General features: G+C 41.6%; 1 protein-coding gene across 9 annotated transcripts in view; it reads right to left on the bottom strand.

Annotated features, from left to right (window-relative positions):
- Window positions 1-20573, bottom strand: part of plce1 (phospholipase C, epsilon 1) — a 66454-nt gene that overhangs the window by 16384 nt on the left and 29497 nt on the right. For 6 of the 9 annotated variants that reach the window (XM_020046571.3, XM_020046573.3, XM_020046569.3 and 3 more), the window contains exons 3-8: window positions 18382-18646; window positions 7631-7947; window positions 3355-3500; window positions 2914-3175; window positions 1459-1670; window positions 756-791 (exon numbers count right to left, since the gene is read on the bottom strand). In XM_020046571.3, the coding sequence (XP_019902130.3) occupies window positions 756-791; window positions 1459-1670; window positions 2914-3175; window positions 3355-3500; window positions 7631-7947; window positions 18382-18646 (1238 nt within the window). Of the gene's footprint in view, window positions 1-755; window positions 792-1458; window positions 1671-2913; window positions 3176-3354; window positions 3501-7630; window positions 7948-14089; window positions 14308-18381; window positions 18647-20573 lie in introns of those variants that run through there. The other 3 variants (XM_010895621.5, XM_010895622.4, XM_020046574.3) reach the window with 2 other exon arrangements.

Below are 20573 nucleotides of genomic sequence, written 5' to 3'. Positions count from 1 at the left end.
CAATGGCACTGGGTCACTAGTGTTTATTGATGATGTGACAGAAGACAGAAGCAGCCAGATGAATTCTGAAGTGTATAGGGATATATTGTCTGCTCAGATTCAGCCAAATTCAGCTAAGTTGTCTGGATGGCGCTTCACTTTACAGATGGACAATGACCCAAAACATACTGCGAAAGCAATCCAGGAGTTTAAGGCAAAGAAGTGGAATATTCTGCAATGGCCGAGTCAATCATCTGATCTCAACCTGATCCAGCAAGCATTTCACTTGCTGAAGATAAAACTCAAGGCTGAAAGACCCAGGAACAAACAACAACTGAAGACAGCTTCAGTAAAGGCCTGCCAAAGAATCACAAAGGAGGGGAAACAACTTTGGTGATGTCCATTCATTTCAGACTTTAAGCAGTTATTGCCTGCAAAAGATTCTTGACAAAGTATTACAATTTCACATTTTATTTATGATTGTGCTAATTTGTCCAATTACATTTGAGCCCCTGAAATAAGGAGACTGTGTATGAAAATGGTTGCAATTCCTAAATGTTTCCAGTTATATTTTTGTTAAACCCCTTTAATTAAAGCTGAAAGTCTGCACTTCAATTACATCTCGGTTGTTTCATTTCAAATCCATTGTAGTGGCATACAGAGCAAAAAGTATGTAAATTGTGTCAGTGTCCAAATATCTCCAGACCAAACTCTGTGTGTATATATATTAAGTCAGATTATAGAAAACCTCAAACAGCAGTCTGATAACAACTTACAAGACACGGTTCAAATCAGACCTGCTCCTGAAAGAGCTAGAGTGGAGGGAGAATGAGCGAGGAAGAATAGAAAGAAAAGGTCAGGAAGTATCTAGCCACAAATAGTTTCCATGTAACAAATCAACTAGAAAAGAGGTGAAAAGAGTTTGTGTGATATTTCCCTTTCCTACAGACAATCTCCTGTAAGTTGACTTTCCAATCACTTGTAAGAGGACTTTACAGAAAATCACTTGTAAGAGGACTTTACAGAAAATCACTAGAAATTGGACAGGATGCCGAGGCCTTTTCCTCCCAGTCTTAGAAATAAACCAGTCTGAGGACAGACAGACATATCAGAGTAAAAATTCCTACAGACACTTTAGAATTGGCAGTGAGCCTTCTACATTTTGAAAAGTTCCTGTCACTCACTGGTTCCTGTCACTCACTGGTTCCTGTCACTCACTGGTTCCTGTCACTCAATGGTTCCTGTCACTCAATGGTTCCTGTCACTCAATGGTTCCTGTCACTCACTGGTTCCGGTTCCTGCCACTCACTGGTTTTGGTTCCTGCCACTCACTGGTTTTGGTTCCTGCCACTCACTGGTTTTGGTTCCTGCCACTCACTGGTTTTGGTTCCTGTTCCTGTCACTTTACTGGTTCCTGTTCCTGTCACTTTACTGGTTCCTGTTCCTGTCACTTTACTGGTTCCTGTTCCTGTCACTTACTGATTCCTGTTCCTGTCCTTGAATGAGTTTTTTCTGGAGGTGCAGGAGCCTTCATGGTGACCCTCCTCTCCCTCGTCAATCTCCAGACTGCGGTTGCAGGAGCGGATGATCTGCAGGATGTTGCTGACAGTGGCCTCCTTTTCCTGGCTGTGCAACCCATCTGGACCCGCCCTCTGCAGAAAGTTCTGCTGCCCACTGTAGTCCGTCACAAACTAAACAGAAAGAGTGTTTCTGGAGTCATTTGTGTTGCTAAAGGTATAACAGACACTTTTTTGGGTGACATTACGCTGTCATGATTCACCGAGTAACTCGAATAATGTCATTACAAAAAAATCCTTGATCCTGGTGGTGCCAGAAAATCATTCAAAACAAATGTCCCAAGTTTGGTAGCAGTCTGAACTTGCATTTCATAACAGCACGTCAGCAACTGTTGCAAAGTAGTCACCAGACTCTGGCCTGGCGAGGTTTCTGTTTATGTTAGCCATGCAAGTTCGCAGCCTCGTCCAGTCAGAATGGCAAGGGATGTAACGTTAGCTAGCACAGCTGAGTAGCTAGCACAGCAAGGCGAGGTTTCTGTTGATGTTAGCCATGTGAGTTCTGCAGACTTGATAATGCATTCTCCCATCAGAAAGGAGATGTTATAATAGCTTCTGGATCGGACTTGCTAGTACTAAATATTTTAGTTTTTATTATGTTTGGTGAAAAGGTTTATATTGAGCAATGATGTATGCATATGCGATATGATAAAATATGCAATAATGTTTTACAACAACATGTCTCTGTGCTGACCTAGATAGGGGATTTGCTCACATGCCCATATCTAGAAACAACCTTGCTCCAGCAGGTAAAGTCCTAGTTTGAACTAAGGGCAAATATTCTTATCTAAATACCGAGTTCACTGAGGTTTAATTAGGAAAATAAACTGCAATTGAAAATAAACTGAAAATGTTATAATGCATAAAAAGCAGTTTTAATAAATATTTATGCTTAAAGAAAATCATTATCCTTACAGAAAGATTCCAACCAAATGTGAACTGAATAAGTTAAATAAGGCCTATGTTTTCACAACAGTAAATAAAGCTAGATCTTTCTAATAATGTGGTTAACTTTCTCAGTAAACCAGTGTCATGGACAATACATAACGCTGGGGCATGTTCACTTTACTAATATTTACAGAGGTGTCCAATTTCTACAGGGGAGGATGAGTGGTTTCAAAAGATGACAGTGTGTACTTTTATTGGAAAGATAAAAACACAAAAAAAAAAATCACAATACTAACCACAGCAATATTTAAAATGCTATCCTATTCTGCGTTTTAAAAAGCAATGTTTTGTGTTTCTATATCTGAATAACTTATGCCAGAATGGCCAATAGAGTACTTGATTAACAAAATAATCATTAGTAACAGGTTGTGTCTATACACTTTGTCAAGCTGGGCCTGGTCCACTTCCTTACCTCTAGCGAGGCCTCTGGAGAGTTGTGTGGCGAGTGGCGCAGACTGATTATGCTGGCAGCCCCATCAAGCGCCTCACTCAGCTCTTTGAGGAAGACGCCACAAAATGGCACCACCTTACACCCTGGGATGTTTAGGGCACGGCTCACCACCTTCTTGTACTCTGACGAAGACTCATGCTGCGCCATAGCATCTTTCAGGCTGCGTATAATCTCAATGTCTGACTGGTCCATAAACTGCCACATCTTCAGGACTTTACGAGACCTGGGGTACACATTGATTCTGTGTCAACATATTACACATCTAACCAGTTCTGTCATATAAAACACACTTTCACAACGAATAAGTTATATGTCGACATGTGTGAACATAGAAATGTACAGACACTACAGGAAAAAAAGGCATGTAATAAACGTGTCTGTACTAAATGCAGTCATAAATACCGCAGTCCAGCCAGGAACTCCATGACAGCGTTGTAGTTGCCCATGTTCCAGCAGCACTTGGCCACATGGACCAGGTAGGAGAACACCTCCCTCTTCTCCTCCATGGAACCTGCAGTCAGGATCAACCAGGTCACCCATGAGCTCACCTGTTAAATTAAATCAAATGCTATGTCACATATTGTCAACTGACTAGACTAACAAAAAAAAAACATATTGTTAGAGGGACCAACGATCAGAGAATATACAATGCCGTTTCCAAACAAGTTGGGATGCTGCATAAAATGCTAATAAAAACAGAATGCAATGATGTGCAAATTATTTATCCCTATATTTAATTGAATATAGAACAAAGACAACATAACCTGTTGAAACTGAGAAGTGATATTGTTTTTGGAAAAATACATGCCCATTTCGATTTTGATGCCAGCAACATGTTTCAAAAAAGTTGGGACGGGGCATGTTAACAACGGTGTTGCATCACCTCTTTTTTGAAAATACTCTGTAAGCGTTTGGGAACTGAGGAGACCAATTGCTGATGTTTTGAAAATGAAAAGTATTCTCATTCATGCTTGATTTAGGATTCCAGCTGCTCAACAGTTCAGGGACACCTTTGTTGAAATTTTTTGTTTCATAATGTGCCAAATAATTTGAATGGGCGACCAGTCTAAACTGGTCACCTGGACTCTTTTACTACGGAGCAATGCTGTTGTAATACATGCAGAATGTGGTTTGCCACTGTCTTGCTGAAATAATCAATGCCTTCCTTAAAAAAGACTATGTCTGGATGGCAGAATATATTGCTCCAAAATCTGTATATATTTTTCAGCATTAATGGTGCCTTCACAGATGTGCAAGTGAACCAATGCCATGTGCACAAATGCACCCCCATACCATCATGGATGCTGGCTTTTGAACTGTGTGCTGATAACGAGCCGGATGGTCCCCAAGTTAAAGATGGTCCCCAAGTTAAAGATGGTCCCTCTTTAACTTGGAGGACGCAGTGTCCATGATTCCCAAAAATAATGTCACATTTTGATTTGTCAGACCACAGGACAGTTTTCCACTCAGCCTTAGTCCATCTTAAATTAAAATGGGCCCAGAAAATGCAACATCCGTTCTGGATCTTGTTTATATGGTTTCTCCTTTGTTCACAGACAATGGTTTTCAGAAGTGTTCCTGAGCCCATGCAGTTATTTCCACTACAGAATCATGTCTGTTTTTAAATGCAGTGCTGCCTGAGGGCCCAAAGGTCACGGCCATCCAATATTGTTTTTTGGCATTGTCCCTTTACATAAAGAGACTTCTTTGGATTCCCTGAATCTTTTAGTGATAATGTACTGTAGATGACGAGATCCCCAAACTCTTGCAATTTTACATTGTGAAATGTTAATCTTAAATTGCTGCACTATTTGCCTGCCCAGACTTTCACAGAGTAGTGAACTCCTCCACATCTTTACTAACCTAACCCTCTCTGGAATGTTCTTTTAATATCCAATCATGTTACTGACCTGTTGCCAATTGACCTAATTGTTAATGTTACTCCAGGTTTAGTTTTTTAGCATTACACAAATTGTCCAGTCTTTTGTTGCCTGTGTCACAACTTTTTTGAAACATGTTGCTGGCATCAAATTCAAAGTGGGCATATATTTTTCAAGAAACAATAAAATGTCTCAGTTTCAAAATTCTATGTTTTCTTTGTACTATTTTCTATTGAATATAGGGTTTAAATAATTTGCACATCATTGCATTCTGTTTTTATTTACATTTTACGCAACGTCCCAACTTTTTTAGAAACATACTATTTGACATGCTAGATGATCGGCCAATGATCTGAAACAGCCAGGCTGCATTTTAGATGGCACGCAGGTCCCTATAAAGTGTACTACTTTCTTAAGACAGTCTGTATAGACTACAGAACGTGGTCCCATTATGGAGATCCCCTAGTAGTGAAATACCCAAGTTCTGACATCACCATGATTTATTATTATCCTTGGGGATATCATTGAAACAGAATTATTTTAACGTATGTTTATCAGTCATACAACCATTTCCAAATTAAAACTAAAAGATGCTGGTAGCTGGCTCCGGAACAAGTCAAAAAACATAAATGCAGCAGGTCTTATATGTTATATATAAATCCAACAAAAATAGAAGGAACAAGGCCAAAGCCATCAGCTTTATCCAAGACAGAAACCCTGGACTGAACATATCAGTTGGAGCACATCTTTCTCCATTGTCATGTTGTTGCTAATCCCATCCCACACTTCCACCTCTCCTAAAACAGTGAGGGTTACATAAGTCGTCCCACAGGCAGGCTCCTGACACTGTAGCCTGTCAGTAAGGTCAATTGTGTTCCTATCTGAGGACTGGTCATCAGAACCAGGTCAGTCAGACTCTCTCAGGTCCTGCCTGTGTTCCTCTTGTCGCCACCGCTCCGCTGTCTCGAGTTACACACCCAGAGAAAAGCCAGACTTAAAAAAACAGCCCCCAGGGTCTACCTACTGAAGGGAGAGTGGTGGATTGCATTTTGAAAACGTCAGAGACACGTTGCAGAACTATCACAGGCACAAGCACGGATATCATTCATCCTCCACCCTTGTTTCCGGGAACTATGGTCACTGAAAGGCGGCATCAAAGTCACAGAGAGAGAAGGGAAAACATGACATTCCTCTTCTCCCTCTCCAGTACATGACTTCTTGAATCCAAACAGACTGTATTACATTGCAGTTATGTCTCTCAGCATTATAAACATTGCCGGCCATGGACATGAAAGCACTGGTAGGCCATGTAGATTAAAGACAGGCACATTCTTGGCAGAGCAGTTGATATTCTAGATAGCACAACTCCCATCCTCCCATAGATGAGTCAATATTAATGGTAGGAGATCAGTTGATAGTAATCTCAAATATGCGTTACCTGTTATGTGGCGCCCCTTTGATGACAACACACAGGGGTATATCAGAATGACAAACCACACTCACCTGCCCCTTTAATAACAACACTTAGGGGTACATCAGAATAACAAACCCCACCCACCTGCCCCTTTAATAACAACACTTAGGGGTACATCAGAATAACAAACCCCACCCACCTGCCCCTTTAATGACAACACACAGGGGTACATCAGAATGACAAACTACACCCACCAGCCCCTTTGATAACAACACTCAGGCGTACATAAGAAAGTCAAACCACACCCACTTGCCCCATTAATAACACATAGGGGTACATCCGAATGACAAACCACACTCACTTGCAAAAGCGAGCAGCACAGGTCCCTGACTCTAAGTTGATATGCTGTCAATCAAATAGGCTACACAATAACAATGGAATTCCAGGAATAAGAAGTTGTTCGTTTGGGTGTGAATGTCAATAACACAATCTAACCATTAATGAAACACTCAATGTACTTTCAGTACTAGCACTATGAAGGTCTAGGTTTCCGATGATGGAACTACTCCATAATCATGACTGAGAGAGTTATTACAAACACACCCTACAAGCTTATTGCTTTTGTCAGAGTTAACTGCTCCAGACAGCCATTAAGGCTCCAACAGCACAACGACCTTCCTATTTTCTCTGCCCTGGTTTGGGGAACTAGGGCACAGCAGGTAACAACCATGCACACGGAGCCAATCTCCATCAGACTGGAGGATGTGTCAGGTTCAGACTGTCTCTGTTGGGAAGATACGCTCATTTGGTTCTAGCTCCGCCACATGCCCGAAAATGGTCAGCAGGTACTTTTTGGGAAATACACACTCTTTAGTTGTTTTTTTCTGCTTTCTCTCTCTCATGCTCAAGCTCACTCTACCTTTGTCTGATACTCTCACTTAATGAAAACCAGCCGAAGTTATGGCATGTAGATGACATCATTTTCATTCTCCTCCGTTGCTCTGCTCTGCGCTTGGGACTGAACTCATTACAATGCGGCCAAGATGTTTTGCTTAAATTGTTTACTCAAGTCAATCAGTGTAGAAGACAGTTCAAAGGGCTCTGTTCATGAGCATAACGTGACACCATTCGATGCCATGATAGAATCAACTACAGTACATCATGAGGTAGTCAGTTCTACAAGGCATTAAATAACTATCACCACAGATCTTCAATCAAAAAAAAAGCAGTGACCTCCAATACTGGTCCTGGGGACAAAAAGTGTGCTGGGTTTTCTTCTAGCACAGCGCTAACACACCTAACTCCACTCACCAATTCCTTATTTGAATTCCATCTAGAATGTATTTTGGGACTATAGTGAGCGTCCTGTGAACACCAGCATCACCTCATTGAATCGTGTGACCAGGTCCTCCACTGTGTTTCTCTGGGTCTGCGTGGCCATGGCCGGGGCTGACAGTGAGGCCTTGAGACTGGGGTGCAGTCGCCGGGTGCAGTCGGGGCCGGCCAGGTCCCTGGTGAGAAAGCACAGGTAGTCCAGGGGGAAAATGCGTCGGTACAGCTGCTGTTCCTGCTCCGTCAGGACGCTGGCGATCTCCTCCGGGAACTGAATGAGGTGGCGCAGCTCCGCCAGCTCCTTGCTGATGCCCGTCACATTGGGCTGGAGGGGGCTGGAAGACGTCATGTTGCTGTACAGCTGACGCTCTGAGAGAGACAGGCAAAACAACGCGGTCAACTAAACAGTACCCTCCTGTGTCAATTCCCAGGTCATATTATATGTGGTAGGACAGCGAGGCTGCGCTGACGACACAGACACGTCTCAAACTCTTCAGCTCGGACGTCACACGTTTCAGCGTCCCACATTTACAGTGCATTGGAAAGGTCTAAAACGTGGACATTCCCCCAGATGTAAACAACCTATTTCTCATTTTTCCAAGTAAAATCGAAAACTCGTCAAACTGTCATCAACTGTTGTTAACATAGCTAGGTAAGCTGTATCATTGTGATTATTAAATTGTCTAGTTAATGGGTTTATAATAGCAATACGTCACCCTGGGGGTATCTGGTACATGGCCAGAATGGCAAACTTCAAAGAAACCTTGCACCACTGTTGGCCAATCAGCCTTTTATAATATTCAGAGATTTGATGAATTATGAATTGTTATAATGTCCTGCTGATGGACCAGGTGCTGATAAGCTTATTATTGTTATTCAGACGACTGATTAAAATCAAGCTATTCAAGACATTCACATCTAGCTTAGAGGAGGCCTCGGCTAAAAGTAAGATTAATGCTTGGTTAGTCTCTTAATTCCTGTTATTCAATGTGCTGAAACTCGGTTATTGTCTTTACAGACCTGAGAAGTTTCAGGAGTAGCCATACATTACAGTCTGTTTTATTAAAGGAAAACAAATGGGTGTTGAGGCCTAAAGTTAAAACTCTTGCTACCTTCATTTTTTTTAATTATTGGCCTCTGGATCATTCCCCATGTATTTAATCGTGCGTTGTTTCTAAGAATGAGGAGGTATTTTGATTGGTGTAGTTGAGGACCATAGATGTCGTATTTTTCTCAGAAGACAAATAGTAACACATGGAACAACTGACCCCTTACCTGCAGTGGGTGGTATAGCATATACACACATTACCTTTAAGATTCTCACACAGCACTGGAACTACGTCAGTATTCTGAATGTGTGGCCTTGGGTCAGGGCCGGCTCCAGGTAAGAGATTGCTTTTTGGGACACAGTTGGGGTCTTACAGAGTTCAATGGTAGAATAACCTATGTATTGCGCTTGTGTATGAGCAGATTGTTATCACTCAATTAGATAAATTAGAAGCAGTATTGGTAATTAGGGCCAAACACTCTCTAGCCAGACATGCCTTCACCATGGCATAATGTCTACAGTTGCAGAGAACTTGCTTTAAAAAAAAAAAGATATCCCCATGGCAAAACATAGTGATTTGTAAGACATTTTCCTTATCAACAAACAATATTTATTTTCAAGGTGGGGCACTTAAAACAAATCTTGCTGAAAGCTCCCAGTAGCCTCAAGCTGACCCTGCCCTAGGGACCACATTGTGTTATTATCTATTGACAATTAGATCTACACAAATCTTCAAAACTTCCACTGGTTTTCTATTTACATCTGCTGTTAAAAAGCCATGAAAACGTGGCATATCAATAATTCAATACATACAGTCAAATTAACAATTTCTGCAATAGTTTTTGTACCAAAATCAGCTCAAAACACTCAGAACCAACTAATTGTAAAGCCATCACCCCACGAAGTAATAGTATTTTTTACCAATGTGATCCCCAACAGCTCGTGAAAAAAATTGCCCCACAGACAAATTGTTAAGCTTTAATCGGTGTAAATGCTTAATAAGTTTCCCTCAGTGGATACTCAATCAGATCAAAACGTCACAAGCGCTGAGAGAAAGCGAAGCGGCTGTTGCGCATCACACATTACCTACAGCAGTCTTACCTCGCTTTTGGAGCCTAGTCCGAACATGAAACGTACATTCAAGTTTGAATTAAACCTCCTGTGTTCTCTTGGTTTATATTTCGGTCTTTCAAAAGTACCGTCGCGTTTATATCGTCCGAATATCAGGAAGGAAACCTCAATCTCATGGTGCACGCGGTGGGCATGAGCGAAAAATATAGCTTACTGAAATATTATAGCCTATATTACTGAAAATGTTATAGAACGAGGAATCACTATGTCGCTGAATGGACCTTCAAAGAGCTAAGTCAAACTCGCACACCGACCCTCCTCAAGGGACCAATCAATAAAAAAGCACTCTCATGCAGACAGACATCGCCCCTTTGCCAGGTACTAAAACCCCTCCTTAAACCATAATATTATTTTTGTATAGACGAATGTAAAACGTGTCTGATAAGACGAAATCAATATAACCTAAGCCAATAATATCATATACATACATAAGTCACATTTGAAACAGGAAGACAAGAGAAAGAAAACCATTGCAGTATATTTAAAATATTAATACAAACACTACCTAACACGTCCATGACGACCAACCGTTGACACATTTTATTGAAGCAATTGGTAGATTTAATCTACATTGTAAACTATAAGAATTGTCATCTGTCGTTAGCAACAGCAAGCACGTGATGCGCAGTATCGTAGCGGTTTCCCGCTACTAGCATTTTGTTGAGAAGTAACGCCACGTGTTTCAGGGACACTTGAGTGATTGGCTTGTGGTTTGCTTGTGTCATAGGAGTTGAATGAACTAGACCAGGCAAGAGGCACCAGATTCGCTGGGAGAATTTCAACCAATACGGTCGTAACGGGCTTCGACTTTAATTAAATTAAAAGCAATGGTAGTTCATTTGATGCATGCAAACCTCAAGGAGGAGGTCCTTCAATGAGTTTGCGTGATGGCAATTTATGATGTCATCAGCATACTCCAGAGATCAAGAGGGGAAAGCCCCCGGAAAAACGTGCATGTGTTTACATTAGCTTTCAAATTGGAACGCATGTGGTTGACTGTTGCGATCAAATATTGTTATAAAGCTTGAGAAATCTTGACAAAACAATGGGTTGATGTAGCAGTAAGAGATGTGCAACATCTCATTCAGAATGATTAACATATGGTATTGCTGTGAATTCCAGAGGTATACAGTCTGTCAAATTTAGGATTTTTATCTTTCTTATAATTTTCCACATTACAGAATAATACTGAACAATATTTGCATTCTCTCAACCAGCTTCATGAGGTAGTTACCTGGAATACTTTTCCAACAGTCTTGAAGAAATTCCCAAATATGCAGAGCGCTTTTTGTCTGCTTTTCCTTCACTCTGTGGTCCAACAATATGTATATAAGTGTATGTGATCAGTTCAACACAGTAGGTGTCCAAACTTTTTTGACTTCTTCCTCCAAAAAAATCTAATTAATCACTTTTGTATTTAAGGCTGAAAAATCTAAGGACCGTGTACCTGTGGGTTAGCAGACTTTTTCTAGGCATCAGGGGTGAGTGAAAATTCACTTGGTGTTCTGTACTACAGCTGAGTGGCAGGAGTGAGCAGACTGAACACTTAAGGTCCAGTGTGTGTTTGGTTTCTGTATAGAAGCCATTAGTCCCATGTCATTTGTGCTTACACAGCCTAAGAACACACATCATAGCTCTGCTCTCTGTTCATAGGGATGAATGGCTGCATGGTCTGTTGGTCTGGTGCCCTGGGGGATGGTGGAGAAATACAATAAATACAGGGAATTAGATGCTCTTCTGGACATCGTCAGCCTTCAGCTATTACAGCACACCACCGCTGAACGTCCTAGGTAACCCTGGAGACATGTGACAGGTAACCATGGCTACTGCAGTAACTGGCAGAAAGAGAAAAAAATTGCCTGTTTTTATTGGTGCGTTTGACACAATCTCCGTTTATTATGTTTAATTGAAACAATAAACCAAGCAAACCATTGTTAATTATTTTTAGGCATATTGTTTTAAGACATTGGTACAAACACAGGGTAACACCCAAAAAAAAATGAATAAAAAACAAAGAAAATGGAAAAACCCTCAGCAAGGCAAATAACCTGATAGTGGTCTTCGCTGCACTCGTTAATGAAAGGAGTGTGAGCAGCGAGTTATTACCCACATTGTGAGATCCAGTCCATCTATCCTGCTGTGGCCTAAAGTTGAGTCTAACTTAACATAACCTCCTTTAGGCAGATCTTGGAATTGTGGTTTACAACGGTTCATGACTTGAAGATTTCTTCAGCACCAGTTACTGTAGTGGTTGACAGAGGTCATGGACCAGCATAGACAGAAACCTTTTTATATATTTTTTATTAATATTTTTTTTTATTAAGAAACTTGACATTTTATTTATTTCCAGGATAATGGAGCTCAATTCAATAACATTAATTGTTGTTTGCATTAACATGGCAGTTTCATTGTAAGAAGGGCAATGTGGAGTTGCTACATAGTACATCATTTATAAATTACACCCTATTGTTATTTGAAAAGTTATAAATGCCTCCTGAGCTTAATTTAATGGGTGTAACCAATCAAACCCCAAAGTATCAGCTGGTTTTATTCCTTATCAAACTATACATTTGATATATCATGGACGGTCAGTCCTTGAATCCATAGCGCTCTCTCTGTGAATTTCAGATGTCAGGTTACATTTTTCCAGCCTTGGCTTTTTACAGAAAGAAGGTCTGGGAGAATGCTTTGTTATTGTTTCCAGCTTTGAGGATTGCAGCATTAAAAAAGCTTTTATATACTTTTTTTTTTAATACAATGCTTTAAGTCAATAAATAATTGACTTGATATCAAAATAATATCATATAACTAAAATCTTGTATTAAAGAATTAAAAGCTTTGCCGAATACGGTCCTGGAAATCATTTTAACAAATCAATGACCTCTTAACATTCATCTGTAACATCTGTTCTTTTTAATTTTTTATGAGCAACATTGTGAAGTGGAAGTACATAAATAAACATTTGATTCTGTAGTTTAATACTCCAGGGTTCGGTGTCTCCCTAATCTTTATTTATGATACTCTACCGAGAATGTTGCTGGTGCCTGACATAAAAGCAACCAGGGTTTATGGGGCTGACATTCTGCAAGATCCATAGATCTTGGTAGCGTCCGTAATGGCCTCATATGGCACCAGAGAACTACCGTTGGCCAGGGAGCAGGCTGTAGCTCCTCTGTGATCACACACTGACCTGGGATGTCTGTCTGAAGCTCCGTTTACACAGCCACACAGACTCTTATCTTCTCCCACTTAATTGGTCTTTTCACTGATCAGATCAGTCCCTTTAGCCAAAAATTGTGAAACAACTCAGAATTGGGTTGCCTGTATAAATAAAGCCAGTGGGTCTATATGTGAGCCAGTGGATGAACACTAGTACACAGAAGCCAGGGATCGTGAGATTGTGTTCCTCCTTGTGAAGAGGGAAATCGATCACGATGAGTCACTGTGGAGGTTGATTAAATGGAGCGGAGTGTCACAGTCTGTGCCAGTAGACTTCAGAGCTGTACTAATGGTGCTTTAAAGCCAGACACCAAACTCAGAGTCAAGCTCTCTCTTGGCCCTTCTTTGGTATCATCTGTAAAATAGAGTCAGAAGACCATCAGGGGATGCTAGTTGGTTTGGCGAAGCAAAATATCCATTTGAACTATTACAAAGGCAGATCAAGAAAATCTTTGAATTACTCAATCATGAGCCACAATGAATCACCAATTTTCACGGAGCAGACTTCTGAACCTTGAAAGTTAAGCCTGACATTACCCACTGCTGCTGTGATCTAAATCAGGGGGTGACTCAGTACAACAACAGAGGCAGACCATCATTTCACCTGACCAGAGCTCCAACCTAACATTTAAACAACAGAACTATTTTCGACAGGAAACATAACCAAAAATCAACAAATCCACATCTTTCAAAACAACATTGCATCAACAGACTTTCGCCTAAAAATAAAAAATCCCATGACCTAATAATAAAAAAAAAAAACTAACGGGACAGAATGTGACCTGCCATTCCTGGTAGACCAACACTAGCTCTGGACAGACTGACAGCAGGGTCAGCACTCAGTCAGTGACAACAATGGAGACGGGCATAAGACTTGGGAGACTAGAGGCAGATAGACAAATGACAGCCCCCGGGAGTAGGCTACTGAAACTAAAGAAATGTGTCTCACATACAGGCTGCTAAAAGGTGTAGAAAGTTAGGCAAGCCATACAGAAGTGCCACGGGAGCCACACAGAATAATCCACCCAGCCCACTATTCTCAATAGCACAGTCCCTTCTCTATAGCTTGAGCACTGAATCCACAGTTGGTCAGGTTTTCTGAAGCTCACTTACTGATCAGCTTGAAGTCCATCCCGTTGGAGTGCTTCATGGCCGAGCCACGGCCGGGTGGAGCCGTGCCGTCCTTACGGTTAGCTCCGGGGTTCTTCACACGGCACCGACGTGGAGCACTTGTCCACATTTGAACGGACCAGGGGTAGCAGCTGCTCTGCTGCTCCCCAAGCTGACACGCTACATACCTCCCAGCCATGCGCCAGCAACACCGGCAGCCAGCTCACAGCCCCTACCCTCCCCTCCTTCACCCGCCAGAGCTAACACCCCCCACCCCTCGCACAGAGACAATTAGCCCCTGCGCTCCCTCCTCCTCTCATCCCGGCTCCTCGCCGCAGCTCTGCGTGAGATTAGTTGAGCCACATAATGAAGGCTGTGTCTCTACCGAACAGGTTCAATCAGCCATCAGAACATGTAACGCGAACACCGAGCATAAATCTCAATGACTCATTGCAAGTGAAGGTTTACGGATGTGTGGATGTAAAATGGGGCTCAGATCAATATCGGGATTCCAGCCCGGTCCAAAGTATACAGGAACAAGTCGACATAAGGTCAAACACCATTGCCTGCCATTAATAACTTGAGACTTCCTCTAAGCTTCCGCAATCTGTTTCATGTCACCAAATTGTCGTTCCAACACACAATGTACAATATCAACAGCCTGTTAGGAGGAAGCCAATAAGTCATTTAGAGCAAGCAATGTGTACAACAAAACAATCTGAACTTCATCCTATTCAAAACACAACCAAAACGGTGAACGAGGCTTTTCGTAACAGAACTACTCAAAAGAGGAGGAAAGGCTTCATTGTTTTCCCACACCTGCTATTTCTCCACAAGCTGTCTGACAACCTGGTCAGTGGCCAAGCGCGGTCACCGAGCAGCAGTATCGCAGAACATCAGGGCTGGCTGACACCACCCGGGCAGACGCTGTGCAGCTCTGTACGCTCTCACCATGTGGGTCTGCACCACTGACGTTTCCCACAAAACAAAAACAATGTCTTTTCATTCAGGGTATGCTGGTGGGTCTCGCGGGTACCGTGACCTGATCTTGACCTGGCTATTCCGGTCAGCGTCTTTCCAAAGTTATTTGGGTTTGCAGCTGCCAGTATGTCATCCCTGGGTCTCAAAGCAATTCAGAAGACTGGGTCAATCGTTGTGGATCCACAACCCTGCCATTTCTTAGTCAGTTTCACCCGAGTGCCTTAGAACACAATCCCAAGCTCACGTGCCTTAGAATTAAAACGGTACATATGGTAAATCACAGGAAAGCTTCTGATTTTGGCTAGAAATGTCTTTAAAAAATGAATTAGTCATCCCAAATGTCAATAGTCACAAAACAATAATACAGCTCTTCTATCTGAACAGCAAACTTCACATAACTCGGTTCTTCATGAGTAGTAGTTAGATATGAAATCATGTTGCACTTCACTGGAAAATGACTCAAGCTTGTTAAAGTCAACGATCATGCACTGAAGAGAACAGCACTAAGAAAGTCCCCCAGCAACTAGAGATGTAGCCCTAAGATCAAGCTGGTGAAGGAGAAGGAAGGCACAGTGAAAAATTTTACATCAACTTAATATCAGATTTATTCATTATTATTTTATTACATTTTTAAAGCAACTGTAAATGCATATTGGAAATTTAGGGAAAACAACCCTGACTGATGCACTGGGCAGATGAAAAGACTTCCACAGAAGAAAACCTCTACTGACCATAGATCATCATCAATCCATCTGATCAAAGAAAGACGCTATGGGTGTGACTGAGGCAGGTGGAATTTGTATGTATTCTGTAAGCTTTCAATACCTTTCCTGTAGAACAAACTGTACAAATAGTCCACTGCTTCAGTGTCCAAACAGCTGGGTGAATTCATTCTGAGGTCTATAGAATGTAACTCGTAACCTGACATCATGGGCCAGATTTTCCCCCGTTTTCTCAATCCAACTTCGCATGACAGCTACTGGCATCTCAAGTCAACTTCGACAAAGGGCTGCATCAGCCTTCAAATTCTGGTTTCAGAGTGTGTGCCCTACAGCTCCTCCGGATTCTATAACAAAGGAATGCTCTAGCAATGAATATGTGGATGCCAGAGAGGGCCAGGGGTCCAGTGACTCAATGTTTCAAAGCCGTATCACAGACGGCCTGTCACCTGGCCTCAGTCCAGCAGGACTTTCAGCAGGGCCAGAGTGGGGATACATTTACAGCTGTGTGTGTGTGTTTTACATCATCGACCTAAACAAACCCACTGGAGACTTCAATCATCATTGTACAATGTGAGACAAAGGAGAGAGTGAAAGAAAGAGAGGGAGAGAGAGTACTTGGGCCAGCCAGAAATTGAAGGCAGGAGGCAGCCAACATCAGATTAGATTAAGAGACAATCGAGGCAGGGGAGGCGGGGGCGCCCGTTTGCCAAAGGACTGCGGCGGCCATCTTTGAAGTGCATATTGGGTTTTGAAATTTCACGGTTTCTCTGATTTGGTTGTGTTGAGGTGCAGAGATGAATTGCTGTGTGACTCACTGCAGGCCAATTAGCTAAACTATGGAGAGTGAATAGACTGTCACAGGCTTCACTATACATCTCATCAACACGAGGATTGACATCTAATACCTCAGAGTAAGGAGGTAGGGAAACCAAAAGGTGTAGTCATGGTGATGTTTTAAGCAATCTTCTTTAGGTCACCCACACCAACAAATGAAATATCAAGAGTTCTGAAATCAGGGCAGAAGTTATGGCGTTAAAGTCATATTTAGCTTGTTTTCGGCATTTGTATAACCTCATTTTCCAGTTGAAGCATCATCCAGGCAGTCATTTTGGCCTTAGTTAAAATCCTGAGATTTATTTGGCTGTCTAATTGCATGTGTGAGCCATTTACACCAGTGGTCGGACTCATCCCCAAAATGTCTTCTAAACGATTTCCATATAATGTCCAGAAGACAAACATGTTTTCTGGTGTCCCTTCGGAATATTGGATATTGTTCTTTGTCTGCGGATAACAAATGTGCATTTGAAGAAAAGGAACTCTTATTTTCGCAGAGGTACATTCAGTGTCATTCCCCTCACTGACAAAATGAGCAGTCCAGCTTGTTCACACAGGCTGCATGGTTACACATACTGAAATAATGAAGTTGTGTCAACAGTGCCTGGACAATCAGTAGTGGAATTTTGGAGGTGTACATGGCTACCCAAGACCTGCAATGCACAGATTTAGAGATGAGTTCCGATACAAGGGTAAAAGTAGGAAGCAAACAGTGTGAATGATATACATTTATGATCATAACAGTCCAAATGGCTAAGTGTTTAAGTGTTTATTGCATTGATGTGCCTTTATAGACCTCAAAGACATGAAACTGTGGTGTAGTTTCAGATGGTCTAACATGCTAAAAACCAAAATACCCATTTAAGGTCCTCTAAATAATTTAATCAATGTGTCGTTTTTTTTCTTCTGATACCCAATACTTGTGAAAGCTGTGAAAGTCTAAAACAACAAAGTATGTGATCACAGCGCCCAACATCCTGAGCGCCTAGTCTAGTTAGACAGCCAGTCACTGGATGGGGGAGTTGAGATGAAAACCATAGGCTCCCTACTCTCACATGGCCCAATGTGAACAGTCCTGTGCTAGCCAACATGTGGGAAAATAAAGAGATGACCCCAGGGGAATACTAATCTAATGAGAACCTTTTCTATTATATTAAACTGCAGTTCAAATATCAGGAACACCCACAGGAACACAGACTTTTCCTTTTGGAAAAAGCATTGAGATGTGGAAGTGGAATGACAATACTACACAATACAAATTAGGCTGAAGTTCAAACCATTTCCTGTTAAGCTGCAGTAAAATGGGATTGATAAATAATGCATATTCAACATTATTCAATTATAGTTGTAACAATCGCTTCACTGTATTCTGATGAGAGTAACAACCACAAAGTGGATTCTCCGAAGAAACACTTTCCAGATAAAACAGTCACAGCCTAACCTATTGTCACACACAAACACACACTACACACACACACACACACACACACACACACACAGCTCCTTGCTACCTTATGGGAACCTACAAATGACTGCAATTCAAAGTCCTATTTTACTGACCCTAACCGTAATCTAATTTGTAAGCCTAACCCTAAAACAGCATTTGTCCTTTGGACTTTTGAACTGTTCCTATAAGTGCAAGCGTCCCTTGTTTTACTATGAGTGTGGGGACACTGTGGAATGTTTAGTTCCCCATGAGGATAGAAAAAGAAGACCACCCACACTGCTATAAAAAAAAAAGAAAACACTGCCTCTTACCTTTGAGCATGGCTTTGCCAGTGGAGCCCCCGGTCACACCGGGCAGAGCACTGCGGGGCCAGAGGCCAGTGGTGGCCTCCAGGAAGGCCCCGTTCAGACGGGCGCACACCGAGGTCCTTTGGGAGCTGGCACGGTACCCGTACCTAAGCTGAGCCGGGCAGGGGTCGGGTAGCCATGCCGCCCTTAGACACACACACCCAGGCAATGCTAGGAGCTTCCTGCACGGATGGAGCAGGTTGTCTTCAACGCTCAGTGCATGGTGGACCTAGGAACAGATGACAACTCATTCATCACAAATCCAGAATTCGCCAGTCAAATAGCACCAGAAATAAAGACCTGGGGGCTCATTGATCAAGCATGCGTAGCCACATTTGTGTGTGGAAACTCTGTATGAGCGATTGCTTGGGAACATCTGTAAATGTACTCGCCATGACCATGTATACACACAGTGCCATGTGGTAGAATGGAGCTGCTTCTGAAACGTATAAAAGCTCATGTGGAAAATAGATTTTTGAAATTTGTGAATTAAACGACTACAATCAATTTCATTGCTTTTTTTATTGCATGTTTCATGCAACGTTTCTTAACAGTCTACAATGTTTCATGTAAATTCACCACGTTATTGAATTAGTAATGATACGAATCCACATTAAGTATTCATTGTTAAATTATTCTGGCCTAAAGTAAAATCACTGGTGATATGTATAAAGGAACTGCTTTATATAAAGGTGGCAGGTGGAACATGCAGAACCCCTATGATGGTATTTGTATAGGCTACATGATGGAGCTGTTGTGGGTGGGAGTTCTATTAGTGATTGCTGAATACTCACTTAAAGACAATATATTTCCCAGAGCTAAATACAATAAAAATGTCCTAACGGGTCTCTCTTTAGCAAGGGTTTCTTACTAGCCAAGAAAGCAACAACAGAGCAAAACAAATAAATAATTATTTAGTGTAGTGCATGTTACACTATATACACAAAATGTGAGGCAAAATGTATTGTCTGATAAAGGCTTGGACAAAAGTACGGTGTAAAACTCTCCAACTGTAAACTTCAAGTGCAAAATTTCATCTTAAAAAGAAAGAAAACATTTAGAGCACCAAATTTGCAATGCCAGGACAATGGGTTTGATTTACTGAGCCCGGAAGGTGATTTTGTGAGGCGGTTAAAGTAAAACCATTTCCTAGCACATTTTTGACCTTATGACCCTGCCACTTTGTTCCTGCTCTTTACTAGACCTACAGCACAGAGGTTTAAAACCCAGATTCACAATACTGTGATACTTCTGGGAATTGCAAAGCTGACTCAAAAGACCAGACTGGGGTTTTGCAAGTCAATAACAGTATCAAAATTCTGCACCTTTCAATATTAGCTAGCGTACGGCTAGCTAAACTCACCATAATATCACCAGCAAGCATGAATGGGGATTCCTTTTAGAGAAGAACATTTTGCGTATCATCATACTCTATTATTGTTCCCTTAGGTACTGAGGTACTGAGATGGCAGACGTATAGGAAATAAGTTGGACTGGATCCAGTGGTTTGAGTGGAGAACGTGATCAGGAGCCCGGTCCAGTACAGTCATATATCTGCATTCTGCACTACTGCCAGACTAGTTTAGAGGCTGTCATCTCTGGTGACATTATGCCATGAGGGAATGGAACACTGTGCTCTCCTAGGTCAGTTCACAGACTTCTAAAATATGTCTAGAGCATTTCAGAATACAAGTACAGCATGTTCAGGGATCATAGTAGGTCCTTTGATTCGTAATAAAACATGTCAGGTCAACCAAATTGTTACTTTGCAATGTTGTGATGTCCAAATTGGGATTTCTAGGCCCTACAGTACCTGCAGACAGCTACACAAGAATGTACAGTGGATATAAAGTCTACACACCCCTGTTAAAATGCCAGGTTTTTGTGATGTAAAAGAATGAGACAAAGATAAATCATGTCAGAACCTTTTCCACTTTTAATGTGACCTATAATGTGAACAATTCAAAACAAACTGAAATCTTTGAGAGGGAAAAATGAAAAATAAAAACCTTACAACAATAACTAGGTTGCATAAGTGTGCACACCCTCTTATAACTGGGGATGTGGCTGTGTGGGGATGTGTTCAGAATTAACCAATCACATTAAAACTCATTAAATAGAAGTCATTACACACCTGCCATCATTTAAAGTGACTC

The sequence above is a fragment of the Esox lucius genome, chromosome 5, assembly GCF_011004845.1.
Source record: "Esox lucius isolate fEsoLuc1 chromosome 5, fEsoLuc1.pri, whole genome shotgun sequence".
Taxonomy (NCBI): Eukaryota; Metazoa; Chordata; class Actinopteri; order Esociformes; family Esocidae; genus Esox; species Esox lucius.
The sequence above is the reverse complement of the archived record's forward strand: the minus strand, read 5'-3'. Positions and strand labels throughout refer to the sequence as shown.